Source organism: Dendropsophus ebraccatus, chromosome 7, assembly GCF_027789765.1.
Source record: "Dendropsophus ebraccatus isolate aDenEbr1 chromosome 7, aDenEbr1.pat, whole genome shotgun sequence".
In the NCBI taxonomy this organism is placed as follows: domain Eukaryota; kingdom Metazoa; phylum Chordata; class Amphibia; order Anura; family Hylidae; genus Dendropsophus; species Dendropsophus ebraccatus.
Window position 1 is genome coordinate 96,716,600 of NC_091460.1, and position 15,637 is coordinate 96,732,236.

At 44.3% G+C, this 15,637-nt stretch overlaps 1 protein-coding gene across 4 annotated transcripts in view; it reads left to right on the forward strand.

The window, feature by feature from the left end:
- ZAP70 (zeta chain of T cell receptor associated protein kinase 70) overlaps positions 1–15,637 on the forward strand; it is a 199,628-nt gene that overhangs the window by 118,385 nt on the left and 65,606 nt on the right. For 3 of the 4 annotated variants that reach the window (XR_011363954.1, XM_069977926.1, XM_069977928.1), the window contains 3 exons: positions 6,664–6,698; positions 9,638–9,686; positions 14,870–15,050. Coding sequence is in view for 3 of the 4 variants with exons in the window: in XM_069977926.1 (XP_069834027.1) it covers positions 6,664–6,698; positions 9,638–9,686; positions 14,870–15,050 (265 nt within the window). In the remaining variant the exon portion in view is untranslated. The remainder of the gene's footprint in view (positions 1–6,663; positions 6,699–9,637; positions 9,687–14,869; positions 15,051–15,637) is intronic. The other variant, XM_069977927.1, reaches the window with a different exon arrangement.

The following is a 15,637-nucleotide window of genomic DNA, read 5'->3' on the forward strand; positions in this document are numbered from 1 at the left end:
GCAGCCTTTAAGGGTACGTGCACACTGTGGAATGGCGAAGGATAACCCTTTGTGCATTCTATAACACATATGCATTCTGTAGGTGGCACCCGCCGGCGGACTAATGCAGGGGTGCATCTCTGCTTGTGTCACACTCCAATCTATGCACAGGCGGATTTCGCCCTCTGTCCAAAGAATGAACGTGTTCATTCTTTGGATGGACGATGGAATCCGCCCGTGCATAGAATGGAGTGTGACACGAGCAGAGACGTGCGCGCCCGCATCAGTCCGCCGGTGAGTGCCAGCTGCGGAATGCACAAAGGGTTATCCTTCGCCATTCCGCAGTGTGCACGTACCCTAAATCTGTAAGCGTACCCTGAGGTACGCTCACAGAGTTTGTAGAATTTCACGCCATACCGTGATCTCTTGGGACGGTACTGGCGGAAAAGACGTGTCTGGGGGGCAGCATACGCTACGCTACCCCCAGACACGTCACTGGATGATGAGGATGATGAGGATGATGAGGATAAATGGAGGAAAAAAGGATCCCCCCCATTCATCCTCACTGGCTGTTTCGGTGTCGGAGGCAATAATAACGTATGCGTCCGACGCCGAAAACACCCTGGGGGCCATTTTTATATGGGGATTGGTATATGGGGTATGTAAATGTGTATTGGTGTAGTGTAAAACTTTATTCCATGTAGTGTAATGATGTTTTTTACATGTTTTTTTAACATTAAGTATAAAAATAAAAACTACGCCAAGAAAGGAGTTGCCGATAAATGCTGCACTTATGTGCAGCACTTATCAGCAGACCGTGGCTGTAGGATATAGGAAAAAAACACCCTACGCCAAAAAGGAGGAGTTATGTGCGATGCTGATCAGCACTCAGCAGCGATAGGGTGCGGAAAATAAAATATAATAAAAAATTGGGAAAAAAACACAAAACTTTCTTCAACCTTATAGCTACTGATATGTGTATTATATACACTTATCAGCCGCTAGGGGGCAGTAGAATGCAAATTCCGGAAAAGGGCGAAGTTTGACGAGGCTGTAGCCGATGATTGCCGAAGAAGATGAGGACGCGATCGGGACCCGGAAGACGCAATCGGGATGCTGGATCAGGTGAGTATGGGTCAATACCTGCTGTGGACACCTCAGCTACCTAGCTGAGGTGTCCACAGAAGGTATTTAACCCTTTCTTGGTGTACTTATATTGCCGTGATCGGGACGTGGCACCGTGGCCACCATTACTTTTAACAGTAATGGCGGTCGGTGCCGTTCTCGGACAGCACCGACCGCCATTGCTATCCGGGCCATCGGGTCACCGATGACCCGGAAAGCTGCAGAACGCCGCCATTGGCTGATCTGAATTGATCAGCCAATAGCGCCGATCGTCAGCACGGGGGGGTGTTAATCACCCCCCCCGTGCCGACAAGCAGGGATGGCCTGCTATACATTGTATCAGGCCATCTTCCCCAATCGCTGCGTGTGTACACACATCGATTAGGGAAACCGCGGGCGTAAATGTACGCCCGCTTGCGTTAAGGCACGGGCATTTACGCCCGCGGTCGTTAAGGGCAGGGCCGTTTCTGCCATGAGGCAGAGTGAGCTTTCTGCCTCAGGCGGCAGATTCTTTGCTCCACTAGGGGGCGGCACAATGCCTTACTTTCACTTTCACTGCAGGCACATCACCAGGCACCCCTGCCTCCTCAGGCCCCTCTGCCTCCTCCTCAGGCCCCCTCTTCATAGCTCCATGACCAACAGCCTTGTCACTGGGGGCAGCTGTCTCCTAGCTGCTGTCTGTGTGAGCAGAGAGAAGGGGGAGGCAGGCCCAGCACCACAGCAGAGCCCACACAGCAGGTATGACTGGAAGCTGTGTGTGCCCTGTCCCCTCCCATACAGCCTCATCTCCTGACCCTTTCACTGCTGGCCTGGGACGTGACATCTGTTAGAGAGGAGACAGACACAGCAGGGTTACTGTATATATATATATATATATATATATATATATATATATATATATATATATATATGCGTGTATATGTATATATATATATATATATATATATATATAGGTGTGTGTGTGTGTGTATGTGTGTGTGTGTATCTAATCTGCCCTGTATGTACAGCACATGTTCCCTGTATAAGTATGGAGGGATGTTAGTTGCTAAGCGCAGTCTATACCCAGGGTTGCCCGCTGCTGTCTGTCACCAGTGACTGGCATTCTGTTGTGTTTTTTTTATTAGCGACCCCACAGCATGTACACATATTCACCTTGCTGGGAAGCAATAGAAAATCCCTAGATGCCATAGTTATACCCGCACACTGTAATAATACCATAAGGATTAGTATACACTACTTACATTATTACTGCAGTGTACTGTAATAATACCATAAGAACAGGCCCGCTTCTGCCATGAGGCGGAATGAGCCTTCCGCCTCAGGCGGCAGAATTTGCGGTCCGGCAGGGGGCGGCATTATGTCCCCCCCGCTGTCATTTTTGTTAAGTATCACTTAACAAAAATGACAGCGGCCGCTCACCTGTCCCGTCGCCCGCGCTCTCCACATCCCGTCAGGTCCCGCGATGTCACCCTGCAGCTGTCACGGACCTCCAGGCTGTGGTGAGTGCCCGGGGTCGGTGGGGGACGCGCTGGGGTGATCGGGTCGCGCGGGACCGCCCCGCGCGACCCGATCACCCCACTCACTCACCACAGCCTGGAGGTCCGTGACAGCTGCAGGGTGACATCGCGGGACCTGACGGGATGTGGAGACAGCAGAGATCGCGGGCCGGCTGCGGCGTGGGACAGGTGAGTAGATGGCTGCTGCTGCTGCGGCGGTGGCGGCGGCGCGGGGGGGGGGGGACGGGGGGGTTGGGGGGGGGGTTAGGGCTTTTCCGGGGGGATGCCGGCTATCACTCGGGGCGGCCGCCTGAGGTTTGCCTCAGGCGGCAGAAACCCTTGAATCGGCCCTGCATAAGAATTAGTATACACTACTTACATTATTAGTGCAATGTACTGTAAAAAGATGTTAAAAAAAAATGAATCCGCTGTATAAAAAATGAAAATCACTACTTTTCCCTATTTTTCTAATAAAAAAATGTAAACAAGGATATATATATAACTATGAGGGTATGTTCACACTATAGAATACGTTCGGAAATTTCACGCGGAGACATGCGGCAGACTCCACTTGAAGTTTCACCTGGTCCCATTGACTCAACAATATTCTCCAGCTCAATTCTTTTGGGACGACAGATTGAGCTTGAGAATATCATTGAGTCAATGGGACAGATGGAACTTCAAGCAGAGTCCGACACACGGCCTAAACTTGAAATTTTTGAGTGTATTCCATCGTGTGAACAAACTCTGAGACTATAGAAACTATATATATCTATAGAAATTTGTAAACTAAACAAAAACTACACTACTTTTTCTGCATGGTGAACGCCATAAAAATAATATAATTGTGCAATATCTTCACTATTGGTATATATGTGCTGTATATTGCTGCTAGTATATATCTACGTATGTATATATCTGTTTATGCAGTTGGATACCTAGATTTCTTAACTGCTAATTGTTAATTTGGGGGGGGGGGGACCATTTCATTTCTTGCCTCAGGCAGCAGAAATCCTAGAATCGGCCCTGGTTAAGGGGTTAATGAAGATACCCTTGGGAGTATTGTAGTTGGAAGTTGTAGTTTCAGAGAGAACAAACCTTTAATAATTGATTGTTGTGCAGAAGCTTCTGGTGGCTGTAATCTGTTATAACCATCACCATCAAAAGGTCCAGCACTATATTTTTCTACAGTGGAAGCTCATATGTACTACAACTCCAAGCATATCTTGAGGGATGTAGACTATCCGTAAACACTGGGAGTTGTAGTGCCTGCAGCTGTTGTAGTTGAAAGGTCTTAGGTACATTGTACACTAGATGCTTTGTGGGAGATCAGAATACATAGTTATATGGGGGCTCAGTGTGTGGAAAGGACCCCAACATTACCAACCCCATACCATTACTAAATAACATCCACAGTATAAATACCACTATCATTCCCATACACTAACCCACATAGAAGTAAATATTAGCTGTACACAGGCTCTGCACACCATAAAATTGATTACAATGCAGTCACATCCAGTGACTTACAGGTGATGTGTCCTCTGATTGCAGCCTATTCGCTTTCGTCTCCATCTTGCCCGGCCATCATGAAGACTTTTCCTGGACACAATTTAACCCGCTGAATCTGCCAGACAAACATTTCAGGCCTCTCACTCATACAATTTAGGAGTCTTCTGTGTCCCCATATAAAAGTTAGTCCCCCCTGTTCCCCATATGATGGACCCACTCAATGCATCCATATAGTAGTTAGTTGCCCAGCTGTGCATCCATATAGAAGTTAGGCACCCTTCTGAGCATCCATATAGTAGCAAGGCACTCTTCTTAGCATCCATATTGAAGTTAGACACCCTTCTGGGCATCCATATACTGGTTAGACATCTCTAAACTGGTAGTATTCCCCATGTAGGCATCCCTAAGTAGGTAGTACTCCCAGCAGGTAGTATTCTGTAGTTAGGTGCTCCTCTCCTGTGCATCAATAGTGTTTAGGCACCATCTCCCCCATCTTAGGTATCCCCATGTAATTCCTCCTGGTAGTCCCCCCAATAGATACTATCCCTCATGTGGTAGATATGCCCCTGAAGGTAACTCCCCTGATAGCCCCCTATATGTAATCCCCCATGTAGTAGGTATCCCCAGTGGTTAACCAAAAAATATGATACTTACATAGTTGCCAACATTTGAAACTTTTTCCCAGGGACACTTTAGCATTGACAAGGGGTGTGGCTTGTTGTGGGTGTGGTCTTGACAGGGTGTGGCCTATCGTGGGTGTGGATTCAACATTTTCCAGTTACATTTTACAGTCATAACAAAACAAACATTACACACCACAGTGTCAGGTCCTCAGTATATTACACACCCCAGTGTCAGGTCCCCAGTATATTACACACCCCACTCAGAGCAGGCTGTGGCTCAGAGATTGCACTCTACTGACTGACTGTACATACTGGTAGTTTGTGCCCATATGATGCAGCTGCACCCCATATAATCATTTTATTACCCCCTTCATCCTTCTGTCCCTCCATGATCATACCCCTTCATTCTCCTGCCCCCCATCATCATACTACCCCCTTCATTCTCCTGCCTCTCCATCATCATACTACTACCCCTTCATTCTCCTGCCCCTCCATCATCATACTACTACCCCTTCATTCTCCTGCCCCACCATCATCATACTACCCCCTTAATTCTTCTGCCCCTCCATCATCATACTACTACCCAGTCATCCTCCTGCTCCTCCACCATCATACTACTACCCCTTCATCCTCCTGCACCTCCATCATCATACTACTACTTCCTTCATCCTCCTGCATCCCCAAGATCATACTACCCCTTCATAATACTACTACTACCTCCTTTATCTTCCTGCACCTCCAAGATCATACTATTACCCCTTCATCATCATATTACTGCCCCTCCATCCTCCTCCTACCCCATCATACTACTACCCCCTTCATCCTCCTGCCCTTCCATCATCATAGTAGTACCCCTCTCATCCTTTTTACCCTCATCACCATACTACTACCCACTTCTCCTGCCCTTTCATCTGTGTTTAAAACAAAAAAAGCTATACTTACCTCCCCTGTATGGCTCCTCTAGTCCCCCAGCAACTGCTCTTTCTGCTCTGTATGAGTTAGATTACTCGCGCCCGCGGCAGGGGCGGAACTTCCCACTATATACCCGAGACATGGTTTCGACATGAGGGCCTGACAGCTGCCGCAGCGTCATTGAGGACAGGCAGCATCATTCTATGGCTGTCTGGAGGCCCCAGCTGCTGGACGGTCAGTGGGAGTGGGAGAGGGGCCCATCGGAGTAAGAGCTTTGGTAAAAGTAGTAGTGCTTGGTAGAGGTAGAGTGAAGAGTAGGGGACTTGCCAGAGGAGCCCTTGCCCAATGTAGATCCTGTACTCTGCCGGAACTGTAGTGTAGATATCAGTAGAAAAGTGATACTCGTACTCACATTTAGACAATGTCTGATCACCTTCGGCCCCCTAGTATCATAGAACCCATCCCAGGTGGGTAGTAAGAGCTCCAGTCGTCGGTTATATGGGTGTAGCAGGTACTCGAGTCTTCCCAGTCAACCTGCACTGTACAGTAGGATACGTAGACCTTTTTTTACTCTGGTAGCTTTGTCCTACTGGGGTCAGCTCCTCTTGGTTCAGGAGTCTGCCCTGCACTTTTTAGAGAAGTTTTAGAAATAGTGGTTGCTTGTATAGAGAAATCTCTGAGTAGCATCTGTCTTTGGTCCCTGTCAGGGGTCCTGGCCAAGGACTGCCTTGTCTTAGACTGTCTCACTTCCTCTACCAGTTTAACTCCTACTACAGGGGTAATATCTGAACCCTTCCGTGAGTGGTCGCGCTGAGTGTGGGTAAGAGAGAGAGAGGGAGAAGAAAATATGATAGAAATAATAAGCACTAAGAAGTTCTTTAAGCTGAGTTACTTTCCTTTTGAAATGAACACTAGCATACAGCTGTCCAAAAAATTATACTGTATGGCAATATTTGGTTTTCTTTGAACATTTTTACCCGCTACTTTACATGGATTTCGTACTTATATCTTTACAGGATTGTCTGCCGTTCCTCCACCACATCCTATAGACGTAAGTACATAGTGACACTTATTTTATGTCTATATAATTTTTCATAGGGTATGTTCAGAGAGATATTACAGATTTTGGCTATGTTCTCACTAGGTCTTATTTTGGACGTTGAATGGATGTCATTTTGAGTCCAACATAGCCTTTCGGTGACGACTCTGCAATCTTTATAGAACCGTGGTAACAATTACTGTGGTAAAAAAAAAAAACCTCTTTATGGATTTTAGGTGTGTAAGATCTGCACCATGTATATACTTTGCACATTCCTGCCATGTATTATCCCTTTTTCCAGGAAAAAGGTGAAGGTTAAGGCAAAACATATGTAACGCATGCAGATTTTGATGCAAAGTTTTGTAGATTTGCGGTCCATGACTATAAGGCTGGGTTCACACTGTGATATTGCTGTCCGTTTAACAGGTCCATTTTAAAATGTTTACTTTAAATGTACAGAAAAAAAGTGGTGCCCGCATTTTGTGTAGACTAAAAAAACCTTTTTTGTTTATAAAGTCAATAGAAAATGGCATAAAACTGCATCCGCTTTTAGCAAACGGCGCAGTATGTACCCAAGCTACAGTAAGAGTAAATTCTCTTTTGAGTCATGGACTCAACATTCTATAGTGTGCACGTACCCTAAAGCTGGACAGCCCGGCACCCAGCGCAGGCATGGAGCCGAAATTTACACCTTCTCTGGAGCAGGTGTAGATATTGCCTGGTTTACGCCTCTTTTCAGGTGTAAACCTTGATAAGTTATTCTCGGGAGAAGGTCACACCTCCACCTGGCCTTGCCGCACCGCCTGCCCTTACTTCAGACAAGATGGGGTTATGGCTGGCATATGCTAGGGAGACGGCAAGAATCTTTGCCTTCTCTCTGACGTACTCTAAGTATTTCTTTCTTGTAGATGGATGCATAAATCAAACAAAAATCGGATTTGTGTGTCCATTCTTGGACTGTTTTTATGGAATTTACATGGAATTAATAAAGAATACTATGTTTAAATTCTTCCCTGCTACCAACCAAAAATAATAGGCAACATTGTTTTCTTAACTACTTTCAATTACTTTGTTTAGCTAGAAGATCAATGTAAATATAGTGTTATGTGAAGTTTTCACTCTATCAGTGCTCAAAAAATGGATATTTTATATTAAACAATGGTTATAAACGCTAAATTGCAGTTACATTCGTATGTGGGAATTCAGTCCATACAAGGGTAAATGGCACATTGCAGCCACTGCATGCAGGTGAAACCACACCAGTGGTGGCCAAGGGGCACATGATTTTCATTTCATGGCTAGATAATCTTCAAAAGTTTTTTTTTGTTTCTGGTTGTAATGAACAGACAAGCACGAATAGGTGAATCACTGAGAAGTGCTGACCTCCCTTCTCCAAGGAGCAGAGTTTAAGGAGTTCCCACTTTTCACCAGTGCTCACTGCAAGGCCAGTTTGACCTTTGTGTTGGAGACTCCCAGGTCACTACCCTCAGAGAAGAACCTCGGTGACCACAGACTAAAGAGCTGCAGAAATGCTGGAGTCCAGTAATAGATGCTCTTCCTCTGGTTGAAGTGCAGGATGCACATTAGGAGATAGTTTAGACAGGACTGGGTTGGAGCTGGAAAGGAATGGAGATCTAGATAACTGAAGATCGCATGGAAGTGTCTGGAAGCCAGGTAGCACAGACGTGTTTGCTGAGAGTCAACACCGACTAATGAGCAAAGAAGGATGGAGGTGGAGACCATATATACCCTCAGGAGAACGTGCCAGAAGTCTCCAGAGCCTGTAGGCTGAGCTATAAATACAGGAGAAAAGGCGTATGGCTGCCACTAGAGGGAGCCCAAACCAGCAGGAGATCAGCTCAAAGCAAGAAGGCTCTCACAGCAGAAGCATGCTAAAAGAAAAGGAAGATGATCACAACGCAGTGTAAACCTGAGTAGGTAGGGGGTAATGGACACAGCCTCTTGCTGTTACACTGAACTGGATGTTCACATCCTCACTTTAACTTTTCACTTCTTCTTTTGCTTCCTTTTCGATCTCTCTGCAGAAGTCTCTATTGTAAGTCTATGGAGACCTTTTTCTGCAGTTAGATGGAGATAGCAGACAGCCAAAAAGTGGAACTATTAGCCAAGTGTCTATCCTGGCAGTTATTGAAGATTTTTTTTGTGCAGATTTTCCAAATCCCATGGACATCAATAGGAGAATATGTCAATTCTTAATGCAGATTTAAAATTTGTTATTTAAATCAATGTAATGTGGATTTCATGTGTTGGGATCTCAATGGAAGCAATTTCAAAAAAACAAAGCACTAGATGTATTCTCTTTAAGGGTGCCTTCACACCTACCGGATCCAAAGCGGATCTCACTTCTGCGGATTCGAAGCGAGAACCGCTGCGGATCCGGTATCAATTCACCCCTATGATAGCACATATTCGCAGTGGGATTAACATACCGCTGTGAATATGTGCTTTAACTCCCTGGTGCCCGCAGCCCCGCCGTCGCATCCCCGATGCATCCCCCCATCCCCCCATCAGCCCACCCCCAGATCAGCTGAGCGGGACCGGAGCCGAGAGCCTTACTGCAGCCGCGCCGCCGAGCAGGTAATGTATGCTTGCGGCGGCAGGCCGGAGATGGGCTGATGGGGGGATGTGGCCAGGATGGGGGGGATGTGCCGCCGCCGGGGATGGGGGATGCGACGGCGGGGATGCGGGCACCAGGGAGTTAAAGCACATATTCACAGCGGGATGTTAATCCCGCTGCGAATATGTGCTATCATAGAAGTGAATTGATACCGGATCCGCAGTGGTTCTCGCTTCGAATCCGCAGAAGTGAGATCCGCTGTGGATCCGGTAGGTGTGAAGGCACCCTAAATGTGTCTGAAATTCAACATAGGGCAATAACAAGCAGAAGTTTTGACAAAAATTAACATGTGGTGTATTCTGATTTTATCTAGAGGCAGCGATCAGCTAATTTTGATGGATACACCCCTGAACCTATCCTTGGTAAGACCATATGGGAATTGGGCCATTTATGTGTATGCGGCATATGTTACTATAAAATGTATCATAGTATATTTAGGGCTGGGTAGAGTGCATTAATTCAGGATTCACAAATGACCACTGGATTGTTTGTGTGGTTCTTTATTTCCATCATTCATTTGCTGTACAGGTTAACACCAGGATTTTCCGGTGAACCACCCTGTGTAATAGGGTTCTGAGAGGCTCCTGCTCTGGCAGAATTGACTTAGGCCTCCCTTTCAGGAGGCCTCAGGAAAACATCAGTGTTTCCTGGCTGTGAAAATGGAGAAGTAAAAATCACACGAGTGATGTCACTTGTGCATCGCAACGCTGGGAGGTGGTAGAGGACTCTTGTTGCCAGAGGAATAGTGCTGCTCCAGCAACAAGAGTGATTGACTAAAGTGATCGATCAGTCACAGCGCTGCTCTTAACTGTATGTGCTCCTGATTAGAAGCGCATCACAGTTCAAGAGTCAGTGTTTGCACCTGGCAGCAGTTGCCTGGATGCTGGCCCTAGCCTGGGCTGCTATGTGATTGTGGTACTCGGCCAGTTACTGTGATGTTACTCGTGACGCCAATTCTGTAGCATTGTACAGGTGGGATGTTGGTACCTGTGTTGGCCGGTTTGTTGTCCCCAAAAGGTTGGTAACCTCCGGGAGTCACGGCAACCTGGAGTGGTAGTAGACCCACCAGGGATGTCGGTACCACCACCCACAAAAAATGGTGGGTGCAGGTGCTTAGTATAAAAATAGAACACTTTACTGATCAACGTTGAAGATAAACAGTTCCCCTAATACAGGTAGTGCAAATCTTGACAAAACGTAGTTGCTGGCAGTAAAGAAGAACCAGTACTTTGTAGAGGAAGGTGCTTTGCACAGAGAAGGAAGAGGAGTTACCAGAGGAGCCCTGCCCAATGTGGAATATGTACTCTGCCGGAACAGGAGTGTAGATAAGAAGAGATAAGTTATACTCGTACTCATGTATAAAATAGTCTGACCGCCTTCTGACACCTAGTTGCATAGAACCCATTCAAGGTGGGTAGCACGAGCCCCAGTCATCGGTTATCTGGGTGTAGCAGACTTTCGAGATTACCCAGTCATCCTGAGCTGCGCAGTAGAATACGTAGACCTATTCTTGGTAGCTTTGTCCTACTGGGGTCAGGTCCTCTTGTTTCGGGAGACCGACCTGCACATTTTAGAAGGGTTCCTGGCGTGGTTTATGCTAGGTGGCTTCTCTCCCCTAAGGTAAACTTAGCACTGCATAACTGTGGTAGTTGCTTGCATAGGGAAAGTCTCTCTAAGAGCCAGCTTCTCACAAGTCTATCCTCTTGAAACTCCGACTACTAACTAACTAGAGACTGACTCACTTCTTCCACCTGGTTAATTCCTCCTACAGGGTTAAATCCAAATCCTCCTGTGAGTGGTGGGGCTGAGTGTGTGTGTTTGTGTGTGAAAAAGGAAAGATAGGAAGGAAGAGCACCTGTGACTGGTCAGCATAGCATAGAACAGTTAACCCTTTGACTCTACAGCTGTACATAGAAAACATAAAAACAGTAGTGACACTTAGTGGGGGACTACATCTCCCACTTGTTAACCTGAGTGAAAACTTTACACCCCGCGATGCTTCCAGAATTCTAGACAGATTCCGAATGTGCATCCAGAAATGTCTGGAATTCTGGATACCCCCATAGGGTTTTATTGGGCATCCATGCTGGTGTAGCATGCCAGGTTAACCCCCACCCAGATTATTCCAGGGTATAGTTTGGCCTAGTTCATTTTATACCCCAGGGTATAAAATAGCCTAGGACAAAGTATACCCTGGGGTATAAAATAGCCTAGGCCAAACTATACCCAGGTGTGTAAAATAGCCTAGGCCAATTTATACCCTGTTGTGTAAAATAGCCAAGGCCAAACTATACCCCGTGGTGTAAAATAGCCTAGGCCAAACTATACCAATCCAAACCAGAATATATTTATCTAATAAGAAGTAAAAGAAGGTATAGGTCCTCAAGACAAGTCAGGGAATGATTGGAAATAATGTGGTATGGTAATTGTAATAGTAATTGGTAAACAAGAGATGGTCCAAGGGGAAAATGAAGTAAAAAAACAACACTTTACTTGATAAGTAGAAAATAATGAGTTAAAAATTATGGTACCATAACCGATCAGTTGAGATAATCAAACAATCAAATATAAAATAATATATAAAAAACATATATAAGAAAACAAGTCTAATGCTCCAAAATAAAAATTGACAGATGTTACCAGTATGAAATAACAAAAATATATACAGATATAAAATGTAAGTAAAATTGGGTAATAATATGCAAATCCGAGCAAGAAATGAACACTAATATACAGTAATAATAAGTAATAATGAGCAATAATGAGCAAACGAGCAATGTACAAAGTCTGAGTAAATCATAGATAAACGGCTCATCCGTAGCTGCTATGTATTGGTTAGATCGGCAATTATATATCAAAGTTCATCAATATGTAGAAATGAGGTATATTATCGGACTGTATACACTGCAGCTGCCTGTATAAATTGTGTCATGGCCAGATGGCTTAGACGTAGCTGCGGTGTATTTGTTCAATTAGCAAAGTTCATCCATAAAAAGATTTTTGGATATCGATGATCCGTGCTACTGTGGCTAGCTGTGAGAATTAGCCGACAATATGTATAATTCTTTGCGGCAAGTAGACAGGATCGGGATTTAGCAGTTTAGCTCTCACGCTTGTAAAGTTAGCGTGCATGCAAATGATAGTGTGGTATAAGTTTGTATGGTGTATCTTACACCTCTCACCCGTCCTGCAAGCTGGGGATTCTCGGAGCGGTGGTCCCTTGTGCGGTATGATGCTCCTGCCACTGGAAGCATGTGCCGCGCTCAGCCCTGGTTCAAATGCAGATCGGGACTCTGGTCATGCGCAATGGTTGATGTTGCCCGCGGGACCTCGTGTCAGAATTGGCGCTAAATCTGTCTATCTCAGTTTTGAAAGTACCAAAAATCCATACACCATACAAACTTATACCACACTATCATTTGCATGCACGCTAACTTTACAAGCGTGAGAGCTAAACTGCTAAATCCCGATCCTGTCTACTTGCCGCAAAGAATTATACATATTGTCGGCTAATTCTCACAGCTAGCCACAGTAGCACGGATCATCGATATCCAAAAATCTTTTTATGGATGAACTTTGCTATTTGAACAAATACACCGCAGCTACGTCTAAGCCATCTGGCCATGACACAATTTATACAGGCAGCTGCAGTGTATACAGTCCGATAATATACCTCATTTCTACATATTGATGAACTTTGATATATAATTGCCGATCTAACCAATACATAGCAGCTACGGATGAGCCGTTTATCTATGATTTACTCAGACTTTGTACATTGCTCGTTTGCTCATTATTGCTCATTATTACTTATTATTACTGTATATTAGTGTTCATTTCTTGCTCGGATTTGCATATTATTACCCAATTTTACTTACATTTTATATCTGTATATATTTTTGTTATTTCATACTGGTAACATCTGTCAATTTTTATTTTGGAGCATTAGACTTGTTTTCTTATATATGTTTTTTATATATTATTTTATATTTGATTGTTTGATTATCTAAACTGAACGGTTATGGTACCATAATTTTTAACTCATTATTTTCTACTTATCAAGTAAAGTGTTGTTTTTTTACTTCATTTTCCCCTTGGACCATCTCTTTTTTACCAATTACTATTACAATTACCATACCACATTATTTCCAATCATTCCCTGACTTGTCTTGAGGACCTATACCTTCTTTTACTTCTTATTTATACTTTAGTCTGTAGGGTACAGACACTCCATAGGTTAACCTCGGCAAGCCACTAGCAGTTGAACTCACACTTACCTCATCCTCTATTGCAGCCTATATTTATCTAATGTCTAACCAGGCCACAGTATACCCCAGCGTTAAACTCTATACCTCTATACCCTCTCCAGGCCATAATATTGTCATTTCAGACTACAGTATACCCCAGGGGATATATTTTCATACCCAGAGGTGTAAAATAGCATAGGCTAGACTATAAACCTGGGTATAGTCTAGCCCAGGCCACAGTATATCCCTGGGGATAAACTCTATATTTAAGGGTGTAAAACAGTCTAGGCCAGACTATATTCTTCCAAGTTATCATGTCACATGTTTTTTTTACTTCTGTCCCAGGCCACAATATACCCCAGGGGATATATTATATACCTGGGGGGTGTAAAATAGACTAGGCCAGAATATGAGAGTTCAATCAAGACAAATAACAATTAGCACTAGAGTTTGTGTAGATATAACCGGTAGATAAACTATTTCAGTTTATGCTTATACAAACGGGGTGTTCTCTTCTTGACAAAACTTGTATAAATCTTCACCACATCATAGGAAACAAAAAGGAAGTTGAAAGGCACTCACCATAAATTCTTCAAACTTTATTGTAGATAGGTTAAAAATCCATTCACGCTTAAGCAGACGGCAAAGACGCCAGCAGCATGTGGCAGCGTGACAGCTGTTTCGCACACGTCAGTGAGCTTCTAGAGATGCTGTTACCGCCCACTAGTTCAGGAATATGGTTCAGGACATGTGCAGCCGAAAACATCATGCCTATAAATTTAAGCAGCACGCTAAAATGCACAACACTATTGATGAACCTGCCTGAACGTTCAGCAAGTTTGCTATCACTAGCACGTTCGGATATGGAGCAAAGTTTAAATCCAAACGTAACTTCCGGGTAAATTTTTGTTCACATACTGAACAGTTTGAACTTGAGAGCGTTCAAGCACAGAGGTACCACTGTACTACAATTCAAACATTACTGGCTGTCACCTTTGAAGGCTAGTATTTCAGGATTTTATTAATCTATTAATCTATTCTTAATCTATTTTAGAACCTCATGCATTATTACTTAGCATCCAATATATCAGTAATAAGCTATAAGATTCGGCTCTATAAATCAGCTGTTACAAATGGTAGCTGTAAATGATTTTAGGTTATCACTAAGAGTTACCATAACTATTGTATGAATACATATATTTAATTTGTGACTTTTGTTTTCAATCCTTTTAATTAATTCTCAGCAAAAATACACTTGACTTGCTGTGTCATATCTTGTAATCTACTAATATTTACAGCTGGTGCCAAACCTCGGGTTTTGCCTATGGACACGAGTGTGTATGACAGTCCCTACAGTGACCCCGAAGAACTGAAGGAACGCAAAGTTTTCTTAAAAAGAGAACTTCTTCTGATAGATGAAGTAGAACTGGGTTCAGGAAATTTCGGCTGTGTTAAAAAAGGGGTTTACAAGATGAAAAGGTAAATGTTTCTGTAATACTGTTAACCCTTTAACTGCCAGCAATTTCTGTATAATCTAAAGGGTTGTTTTCATGTACCTTGGGCTCTCCAGACTCCTCCAGTCCACTTACAGCTGCTGGCTATGGTCAAAAAGCCAAACCTGGCCAAGGATTTTGTTTTACACCACCCAATCTGACACAATTTCCTTACACCTCAGTGCCTTCAATGGGAGTTAGGGGCCTATTCCACAGCGTGATAATCGGCCGATTATCGCTCGGTGGAATAGAGAGAACGATCAGCCGATGATCATGTCATCAGCTGATTTAGCTCATTTAGGTTCAGCTCAGCTCAGCTCATTTAGGTTCAAATCTAAAATCATCGGTCGCCACTCGCGCATCGCTACCTGGAATAGCGATGCGCAGTGGGCAACCGACAATTTAAAAACATCATACTTTACCTATCCACACTGCAGGTCTTCTACTGCACTCTTTCTCCTGGTCCCGCTCGCAGCAGCAGCTTTGGAGCGGCCTGTCTGAGCTGACAGACCGCTCAGCCAATCCTTGGACATCAGTGTCCCTGCCGCCCTCACTAAACGATTATCAGGTTGT